The sequence below is a fragment of the Salvelinus fontinalis genome, chromosome 1, assembly GCF_029448725.1.
Source record: "Salvelinus fontinalis isolate EN_2023a chromosome 1, ASM2944872v1, whole genome shotgun sequence".
Lineage (NCBI taxonomy): Eukaryota > Metazoa > Chordata > Actinopteri > Salmoniformes > Salmonidae > Salvelinus > Salvelinus fontinalis.
In genome coordinates this window covers 100923014-100933954 of record NC_074665.1, presented here as the reverse complement: position 1 = coordinate 100933954, position 10941 = coordinate 100923014, and the positions used below count along the sequence as shown (strand labels likewise).

General features: G+C 48.5%; 1 protein-coding gene and 1 long non-coding RNA gene across 18 annotated transcripts in view; one reads left to right on the top strand and one right to left on the bottom strand.

Annotated features, from left to right (window-relative positions):
• Positions 1-5307: 5307 nt before the first annotated feature.
• Positions 5308-10941, bottom strand: part of oat (ornithine aminotransferase) — a 31253-nt gene continuing 25619 nt past the window's right edge. For both annotated transcript variants that reach the window (XM_055938198.1, XM_055938208.1), the window contains 2 exons: positions 10544-10688; positions 5308-8156 (listed from right to left, as the gene is read on the bottom strand). In XM_055938198.1, coding sequence (XP_055794173.1) covers positions 7996-8156; positions 10544-10688 — 306 coding nt within the window. In that variant the 3' untranslated portion in view covers positions 5308-7995. The remainder of the gene's footprint in view (positions 8157-10543; positions 10689-10941) is intronic.
• Positions 8774-10400, top strand: LOC129865420 (uncharacterized). Of its 16 annotated transcripts, XR_008761374.1 has the most exons (9): positions 8774-8849; positions 8910-8963; positions 9084-9167; positions 9252-9359; positions 9579-9659; positions 9741-9827; positions 9936-9989; positions 10209-10235; positions 10266-10341. It is a non-coding gene; the product is annotated as an uncharacterized LOC129865420 (long non-coding RNA). The 16 variants fall into 16 exon arrangements; XR_008761383.1 differs by lacking the exon at positions 9936-9989 and having other exon boundaries at positions 10179-10235; positions 10320-10400; XR_008761378.1 differs by lacking the exon at positions 9936-9989 and having other exon boundaries at positions 10179-10235; positions 10293-10360.

Sequence of the window (10941 nt, the reverse complement as noted above, 5' to 3'; positions counted from 1 at the left end):
CCATAGGGCCCTGGTCTAAAGTAGTGCACTATATAGGGAATAGGGCTCTAGTCTAAAGTAGTGCACTATATAGGGAATAGGGCTCTAGTCTAAAGGAGTGCACTATATAGGGAATAGGGTGCCATTTGTGACGTAAACGTCAGTCGTTCCAGGACCACCACACCAACCCTCACGTCTCTCGCCAGACAGAATTCCTCTCATATTTCACAGATAAACACTGCTCCTCTCTCTCTGCCTCCGTGCCCCCGGTCCAACGGATGCACCGGTCGCTGACTGTGGTTTGGGTCAAGCAGCTCAGCTTCAAAACCACAACTGAAGGAAAAGAAAGTTGTCCTGTTCTAAGAGAATGTATAATTCATAAAGTATAAAAGGCTCAGACTGTTTCCACCTCCAAGGACCAGCTGTCATTGGGCCACGGTCTCAGGGGACCAGCTCTCATTGGACCACGGTCTCAGGGGACCAGCTCTCATTGGACCACGGTCTCAGTGGACCAGCTCTCATTGGACCACGGTCTCAGTGGACCAGCTCTCATTGGACCACGGTCTCAGGGGACCAGCTCTCATTGGACCACGGTCTCAGTGGACCAGCTCTCATTGGGCCACGGTCTCAGGGGACCAGCTCTCATTGGACCACGGTCTTAGTGGACCAGCTCTCATTGGACCACGGTCTCAATGGACCAGCTCTCATTGGACCACGGTCTTAGTGGACCAGCTCTCATTGGACCACGGTCTCAGTGGACCAGCTCTCATTGGACCACGGTCTCAGGGGACCAGCTCTCATTGGACCACGGTCTCAGTGGACCAGCTCTGACATGGTGCCAGATCAGTGGATAACATGTTGCTAAGATGATACAGTATTGAGTAGTGACAGAAAAACAGCAGGTTGCCTGCTATCTCTTAATCATCAGAGGTTTAATGAAGCTGTAACAGTAATGGTCGTTACATGGCCGCGGGGAGACGGTAATGGTCGTTACGGGGCCGCGGGGAGACGGTAATGGTCGTTACGGGGCCGCGGGGAGACGGTAATGGTCGTTACGGGGCCGCGGGGAGACGGTAATGGTCGTTACGGGGCCGCGGGGAGACGGTAATGGTCGTTACGGGGCCGCGGGGAGACGGTAATGGTCGTTACGGGGCCGCGGGGAGACGGTAATGGTCGTTACGGGGCCGCGGGGAGACGGTAATGGTCGTTACGGGGCCGCGGGGAGACGGTAATGGTCGTTACGGGGCCGCGGGGAGACGGTAATGGTCGTTACGGGGCCGCGGGGAGACGGTAATGGTCGTTACGGGGCCGCGGGGAGACGGTAATGGTCGTTACGGGGCCGCGGGGAGACGGTAATGGTCGTTACGGGGCCGCGGGGAAACGGTAATGGTCGTTACGGGGCCGCGGGGAGACGGTAATGGTCGTTACGGGGCCGCGGGGAGACGGTAATGGTCGTTACGGGGCCGCGGGGAGACGGTAATGGTCGTTACGGGGCCGCGGGGAGACGGTAATGGTCGTTACGGGGCCGCGGGGAGACGGTAATGGTCGTTACGGGGCCGCGGGGAGACGGTAATGGTCGTTACGGGGCCGCGGGGAGACGGTAATGGTCGTTACGGGGCCGCGGGGAGACGGTAATGGTCGTTACGGGGCCGCGGGGAGACGGTAATGGTCGTTACGGGGCCGCGGGGGGACGGTAATGGTCGTTACGGGGCCGCGGGGGGACGGTAATGGTCGTTACGGGGCCGCGGGGGGACTGTAATGGTCGTTACGGGGCCGCGGGGGGACAGTAATGGTCGTTACGGGGCCGCGGGGGGACAGTAATGGTCGTTACGGGGCCGCGGGGGGACAGTAATGGTCGTTACGGGGCCGCGGGGAGACAGTAATGGTCGTTACGGGGCCGCGGGGAGACAGTAATGGTCGTTACGGGGCCGCGGGGAGACAGTAATGGTCGTTACGGGGCCGCGGGGAGACAGTAATGGTCGTTACGGGGCCGCGGGGAGACAGTAATGGTCGTTACGGGGCCGCGGGGAGACAGTAATGGTCGTTACGGGGCCGCGGGGAGACAGTAATGGTCGTTACGGGGCCGCGGGGAGACAGTAATGGTCGTTACGGGGCCGCGGGGAGACAGTAATGGTCGTTACGGGGCCGCGGGGAGACAGTAATGGTCGTTACGGGGCCGCGGGGAGACAGTAATGGTCGTTACGGGGCCGCGGGGAGACAGTAATGGTCGTTACGGGGCCGCGGGGGGACAGTAATGGTCGTTACGGGGCCGCGGGGGGACAGTAATGGTCGTTACGGGGCCGCGGGGAGACAGTAATGGTCGTTACGGGGCCGCGGGGAGACAGTAATGGTCGTTACGGGGCCGCGGGGAGACAGTAATGGTCGTTACGGGGCCGCGGGGAGACAGTAATGGTCGTTACGGGGCCGCGGGGAGACAGTAATGGTCGTTACGGGGCCGCGGGGAGACAGTAATGGTCGTTACGGGGCCGCGGGGAGACAGTAATGGTCGTTACGGGGCCGCGGGGAGACAGTAATGGTCGTTACGGGGCCGCGGGGAGACAGTAATGGTCGTTACGGGGCCGCGGGGAGACAGTAATGGTCGTTACAGGGCCGCGGGGAGACAGTAATGGTCGTTACAGGGCCGCGGGGAGACAGTAATGGTCGTTACAGGGCGGTGGGGAGACAGTAATGGTCGTTACAGGGCCGTAGGGAGACAGTAAATGGTCGCTACAGGGCCGTGGGCAGACAGTAATGGTCGTTACAGGGAGTAGGAGACAGTAATGGTCGTTACGGGGCCGCGGGGAGACAGTAATGGTCGTTACGGGGCCGCGGGGAGACAGTAATGGTCGTTACGGGGCCGCGGGGGGACAGTAATGGTCGTTACAGGGCCGCGGGGAGACAGTAATGGTCGTTACAGGGCGGCGGGGAGACAGTAATGGTCGTTACAGGGCCGCGGGGAGACAGTAATGGTCGTTACAGGGCCGCGGGGAGACAGTAATGGTCGTTACAGGGCGGCGGGGAGACAGTAATGGTCGTTACAGGGCCGCGGGGAGACAGTAATGGTCGTTACGGGGCCGCGGGGGGACAGTAATGGTCGTTACGGGGCCGCGGGGAGACAGTAATGGTCGTTACGGGGCCGCGGGGAGACAGTAATGGTCGTTACGGGGCCGCGGGGAGACAGTAATGGTCGTTACAGGGCCGCGGGGAGACAGTAATGGTCGTTACAGGGCCGCGGGGAGACAGTAATGGTCGTTACAGGGCGGTGGGGAGACAGTAATGGTCGTTACAGGGCCGTAGGGAGACAGTAAATGGTCGCTACAGGGCCGTGGGCAGACAGTAATGGTCGTTACAGGGAGTAGGAGACAGTAATGGTCGTTACAGGGCCGTGGGGAGACAGTAATGGTCGTTACAGGGCCGTGGGGGAGACAGTAATGGTCGTTACAGGGCCGTGGGGGAGACAGTAAATGGTTGCTACAGGGCCGTGGGGAGACAGTAATGGTCGTTACAGGGAGTAGGAGACAGTAATGGTCGTTACAGGGCCGCGGGGAGACAGTAATGGTCGTTACGGGGCCGCGGGGGGACAGTAATGGTCGTTACGGGGCCGCGGGGGGACAGTAATGGTCGTTACGGGGCCGCGGGGGGACAGTAATGGTCGTTACAGGGCGGTGGGGAGACAGTAATGGTCGTTACAGGGCCGTAGGGAGACAGTAAATGGTCGCTACAGGGCCGTGGGCAGACAGTAATGGTCGTTACAGGGAGTAGGAGACAGTAATGGTCGTTACAGGGCCGTGGGGAGACAGTAATGGTCGTTACAGGGCCGTGGGGGAGACAGTAATGGTCGTTACAGGGCCGTGGGGGAGACAGTAAATGGTTGCTACAGGGCCGTGGGGAGACAGTAATGGTCGTTACAGGGAGTAGGAGACAGTAATGGTCGTTACAGGGCCGCGGGGAGACAGTAATGGTCGTTACAGGGCCGCGGGGAGACAGTAATGGTCGTTACAGGGCCGCGGGGAGACAGTAATGGTCGTTACAGGGCCGCGGGGAGACAGTAATGGTCGTTACAGGGCCGCGGGGAGACAGTAATGGTCGTTACAGGGCCGCGGGGAGACAGTAATGGTCGTTACAGGGCCGCGGGGAGACAGTAATGGTCGTTACAGGGCCGCGGGGAGACAGTAATGGTCGTTACAGGGCCGCGGGGAGACAGTAATGGTCGTTACAGGGCCGCGGGGAGACAGTAATGGTCGTTACAGGGCCGTGGGGAGACAGTAATGGTCGTTACAGGGCCGTGGGGAGACAGTAATGGTCGTTACAGGGCCGTGGGGAGACAGTAAGGGTCGTTACATGGCCGTGGGGAGACAGTAATGGTCGTTACAGGGCCGTGGGGAGACAGTAATGGTCGTTACAGGGCCGTGGGGAGACAGTAAATGGTCGTTACAGGGCCGTGGGGAGACAGTAATGGTCGTTACAGGGCCGTATGGAGACAGTAATGGTCGTTACAGGGCCGTGGGGAGACAGTAATGGTCGTTACAGGGCCGTGGGGAGACAGTAATGGTCGTTACAGGGCCGTGGGGAGACAGTAATGGTCGTTACAGGGCCGTGGGGAGACAGTAAATGGTTGCTACAGGGCCGAAGGGGACCTGTTGTTTTCACTTGTCTCGTGCTCGGATTAGTCTCCCTAGGTAGACGGGGCGTCTCCCACATTACCAATGTTCCAGCCTACACAGTGTCGTCGCCCGACGTCTGGGATATCTGACACTATGTTCTGATCAACTATATACACTACAGGGTTGTCACTAGTTATCACAACCACAAAGTCAAAATGGGCTATACCATTCAATTTAACAACAAAGAAAAGCTAGCTTTTTGGTCTTAAACGTTTAGGCAATAATATTAGCAGTGTGGTTAGGGTTAAAAAACAGATTTTAAGTAGATTAAATTGTAGAAGACAGGGTTTTAGCCATAATGACTTTGTGGCTGTGATAACTAGTGAGGACCGCAGCATAGGAACACATCAATGTGACAAGTGAGACCACAGCACCACCTAGTGGTCAGACCTGATATTTAGTGATTTATAAACTAATTCATAAACTGAACATTGTAATTACTTTACTGGTAATAGACCAGTTTGTGGTTTTTTTAAGAGACTTAGAATGTCCTCTTTAATGATTATGTGAGTGAATTTAACAGGGAATAATTAAACTGTTGTTTCCGATGGTAATTGTCTCGTCGTAAAACGAGACCGTATGAGGTTTGAACCAAATAAAGCGGTATAGACTGGGAAACTTCTACTTTAATATTTATAGATCTTAAAAATTGGCCACAACTAGATAAAGTGAATAAAACATTTTTTATTTTAAAGATTGACAGGACATCAGAATAAGACTCCAGCTATTTATTATCAGGAACATTTTATTTTAACAACTTAAAATATAGTATTGCAATAAAATCCAACATTTTATTCAGCCTTCAACAGTTTCCAGTCGGTTTTAAAACGTTTTATCATCAGCAAGTCTCCAACGTATCTCCTCCATTGTGCCATAGTCGACCAGCTCCCATAGAGAGACATTTGAGAGGCGCCCGCAGACCATACAGGTCAATAGTGAAGAGGTCTCCGACCCGAACGGACCTTCGCAGAGGAACAGGTGACTCCTAAACGATGTCACTTGTAAAACGCATCGTCGCTGGAGGAAATATATCACTAATTATAAAAACTGGATGGGTCGAGCCCTGAATGATGATTGGCTGACAGCCATGGTATATCAGACCGTATACCACAGGTATGATAAAACATTTATTTTTACTGTTTTAATTACGTTGGTAACCAGTTTATAACAGCAACAAGGCGCCTCGGGGGGTTTGTGGTATATGGCCAATATACCACGGCTAAGGGCTGTATCCAGGCACTCCGCGTTGCGTCGTGCCTAAGAACAGCCCTTAGCTGTGGTGTATTGGCCATATATCACAAACTCCCCGAGGCGCCTTATTGCTTAATTAGAGGTTGTTTCTGAAATGGCACCCTATTTCCTTAGTAGTGCACTACTTTAGACCAGGGTCTATAGGGTAGTAGTGCACTACTTTAGACCAGGGTCTATAGGGTAGTAGTGCACTACTTTAGACCAGGGTCTATAGGGTAGTAGTGCACTACTTTAGACCAGGGTCAATAGGTTAGTAATGCACTACTTTAGACCAGGGCCTATAGGGTAGTAGTGCACTACTTTAGACCAGGGCCTATAGGGTAGTAGTGCACTACTTTAGACCAGGGTCTATAGGGTAGTAGTGCACTACTTTAGACCAGGGTCTATAGGGTAGTAGTGCACTACTTTAGACCAGGGTATATAGGGTAGTAGTGCACTACTTTAGACCAGGGTCTATCGGGTAGTAGTGCACTACTTTAGACCAGGGTCTATCGGGTAGTAGTGCACTACTTTAGACCAGGGTCTATCGGGTAGTAGTGCACTACTTTAGACCAGGGTCTATAGGGTGGTAGTGCACTACTTTAGACCAGGGTCTATAGGGTAGTAGTGCACTACTTTAGACCAGGGTCTATCGGGTAGTAGTGCACTACTTTAGACCAGGGTCTATAGGGTAGTAGTGCACTACTTTAGACCAGGGTCTATAGGGTAGTAGTGCACTACTTTAGACCAGGGTCTATAGGGTGGTAGTGCACTACTTTAGACCAGGGTCTATAGGGTAGTAGTGCACTACTTTAGACCAGGGTCTATCGGGTAGTAGTGCACTACTTTAGACCAGGGTCTATAGGGTAGTGGTGCACTACTTTAGACCAGGGCCTATAGGGTAGTAGTGCACTACTTTAGACCAGGGTCTATCGGGTAGTAGTGCACTACTTTAGACCAGGGTCTATAGGGTAGTAGTATAGTGGTTTTAAAATATTGCCCTTTAAATACTTAAAATATCCTTATTGGTTATACCTGTGTCTTTCAGTAAAACGTTCAAGCTCATTTCACCAACAAGCAAATAAATTCCTTTAACATTTAAATAATTGTATGTTTCTTTGTTTTTTAAAACAATGCTCTTTCTTATAAAGTGGAAAAAGTGTTGTTTAAGCACATTAAATTTGTTTAACTTTGCTGCAGTAGTAGTTGCCAGATTTAACAACTAAATTAAATCAGTATCTGAACCGTCTTCCAACTAGCCAGATGCAAGAGTTAAAAACCTCCCTGGGTTGAAAGGTCACCCCAAGCTGCTTCGGAGCAGCAGTGTAACCCTGGAAACCCTCTTCAGTCCCAGCACTTCAGAAGAGAAAACCTCCCTGGGTTGAAAGGTCACCCCAAGCTGCTTCGGAGCATCAGTGTAACCCTGGAAACCCTCTTCAGTCCCAGCACTTCAGAAGAGAAAACCTCCCTGGGTTGAAAGGTCACCCCAAGCTGCTTCGGAGCAGCAGTGTAACCCTGGAAACCCTCTTCAGTCCCAGCACTTCAGAAGAGAAAACCTCCCTGGGTTGAAAGGTCACCCCAAGCTGCTTCGGAGCATCAGTGTAACCCTGGAAACCCTCTTCAGTCCCAGCACTTCAGAAGAGAAAACCTCCCTGGGTTGAAAGGTCACCCCAAGCTGCTTCGGAGCATCAGTGTAACCCTGGAAACCCTCTTCAGTCCCAGCACTTCAGAAGAGAAAACCTTCTCAGGTTGGATGATGCTTAGATTGACATTACAACAAAATGGCAGTACTGTGAGAGAAAAAAAGAAGAATTCTCCACATACATTCTCATAGTATATTAACTTAAGAGAGAGTACTGCTTATAATACAATAACACTTATTTGCTAAATGTTTAGAGTTAGTAACACATTCCAATAGCAGATTGATAGTCGCTGTTTTTCAGATCAGTTAGATTAGAAGGCTGTCACTGTTGGTTCCAGTGTTCTAGAATAAGTTCCGGGTGGTTCTAGAATAAGTTCCCGGGGTGGTTCTAGAATAAGTTCCCGGGGTGGTTCTAGAATAAGTTCTAGGTGTTCTAGAATAACTTCCCGGGGTGGTTCTAGAATAAGTTCCCGGGTGGTTCTAGAAGGACATGATGGTTCTCTGGATGATGTCGGCACACTCTCTGACCTCGTGGTCTTTAATGATGAGGGGAGGGGCCAGACGGATGATGTCACCGTGGGTGGGCTTGGCCAACAGTCCGTTGTCACGGAGACGCATGCACACTCTCCAGGCGTCATAGTCTGAGGGGGAAGTGAGCGCACACACACACACACACACACACACACACACACACACACACACACACACACACACAGGTCAGGGGTCAAAGCTTCAGCCTACAGAGCAACAATTACAAAAACCCAAGCAGGGCTCTAAAACAATTTATTGTTTAAAAAGTGAGGAGCACGACATCCAATTTAGGAGCACCAGAGAGATAGATATATATATGATATTTAAATTGATTTCAGATATAGCCAATTTGAAGCACATGCTGTGTAAAATAAATTTGTTCAGTATAAAAAGCTAAACTGTTGATCCAAATACCTGCCATTAAAATTACAAAGTCATTTGGAATATTACGTTTTTTACATTGTGTCAAAGAACTACCTATTGAGATGCATTACAGAAAATGATACACCGTCTCTTTAAGAGCGTTAAGTTCGTTAGTGGAGACATCAACAGGTCAGTGAGATATCATCATTATTATAACAGGTGAGATATCATCATTATTATAACAGGTCAGTGAGATATCATCATTACTATAACAGGTCAGTGAGGTATCATTACTATAACAGGTCAGTGAGGTATCATTACTATAACAGGTCAGTGAGGTATCATTACTATAACAGGTCAGTGAGATATCATCATTACTATAACAGGTCAGTGAGGTATCATTACTATAACAGGTCAGTGAGGTATCATTATTATAACAGGTCAGTGAGATATCATCATTACTATAACAGGTCAGTGAGGTATCATTATTACTATAACAGGTCAGTGAGATATCATTACTATAACAGGTCAGTGAGGTATCATTACTATAACAGGTCAGTGAGATATCATCATTACTATAACAGGTCAGTGAGATATCATCATTACTATAACAGGTCAGTGAGATATCATCATTACTATAACAGGTCAGTGAGATATCATCATTACTATAACAGGTCAGTGAGGTATCATTATTATAACAGGTCAGTGAGATATCATTATTATAACAGGTCAGTGAGATATCATCATTACTATAACAGGTCAGTGAGATATCATCATTACTATAACAGGTCAGTGAGGTATCATTATTATAACAGGTCAGTGAGGTATCATTATTATAACAGGTCAGTGAGATATCATTATTATAACAGGTCAGTGAGATATCATTATTATAACAGGTCAGTGAGGTATCATTACTATAACAGGTCAGTGAGATATCATTACTATAACAGGTCAGTGAGATATCATCATTACTATAACAGGTCAGTGATATATCATTATTATAACAGGTCAGTGAGGTATCATTATTATAACAGGTCAGTGAGGTATCATTATTATAACAGGTCAGTGAGGTATCATTATTATAACAGGTCAGTGAGGTATCATTATTATAACAGGTCAGTGAGATATCATTACTATAACAGGTCAGTGAGATATCATTATTATAACAGGTCAGTGAGGTATCATTACTATAACAGGTCAGTGATATATCATTATTATAACAGGTCAGTGAGGTATCATTACTATAACAGGTCAGTGAGATATCATTATTATAACAGGTCAGTGAGATATCATTATTATAACAGGTCAGTGAGATATCAGTATTATAACAGGTCAGTGAGATATCATCATTACTATAACAGGTCAGTGAGATATCATTACTATAACAGGTCAGTGAGATATCATCATTACTATAACAGGTCAGTGAGATATCATTATTATAACAGGTCAGTGAGGTATCATTATTATAACAGGTCAGTGAGGTATCATTATTATAACAGGTCAGTGAGGTATCATTATTATAACAGGTCAGTGAGGTATCATTATTATAACAGGTCAGTGAGATATCATTACTATAACAGGTCAGTGAGATATCATTATTATAACAGGTCAGTGAGGTATCATTACTATAACAGGTCAGTGATATATCATTATTATAACAGGTCAGTGAGGTATCATTACTATAACAGGTCAGTGAGATATCATTATTATAACAGGTCAGTGAGATATCATTATTATAACAGGTCAGTGAGATATCATTATTATAACAGGTCAGTGAGATATCATCATTACTATAACAGGTCAGTGAGATATCATTACTATAACAGGTCAGTGAGATATCATCATTACTATAACAGGTCAGTGAGATATCATTATTATAACAGGTCAGTGAGGTATCATTATTATAACAGGTCAGTGAGGTATCATTACTATAACAGGTCAGTGAGATATCAGTATTATAACAGGTCAGTGAGATATCAGTATTATAACAGGTCAGTGAGATATCAGTATTATAACAGGTCAGTGAGATATCATTAAAATAGCAAGTTTCCTGCAATTCTACTCATTTTGCCATGGGGCGGAGAGAAATGTTTGCAGTTTTGAAAGTGATTTCACATCAGATATACCCCCATACCTTTAGTCTCCTTGATGACGATGGCATTGAGGAGGCCCTTGCCCCGGACGATGGGGACGATCTCTTTAGGAAGCTTTGACAGCTCTGACCTCAGCAACTGGCCCATGTTCTCAGCGTTCTCCGCCAGCTTCTCTTCCTCCAGAACCTGTCAGGGAGGACAACATACTGTTAGGAGGTCTGTTACTACCTCAATCAGCCTGACTAACCGGTGTCTGTATGTAGCCTCTCTACTCTATATAGCCTCTCTACTCTATGTAGCCTCTCTACTCTATATAGCCTCTCTACTCTATATAGCCTCTCTACTCTATATAGCCTCTCTACTCTATATAGCCTCTCTACTCTATATAGCCTCTCTACTCTATATAGCCTCTCTACTCTATATAGCCTCTCTACTCTAT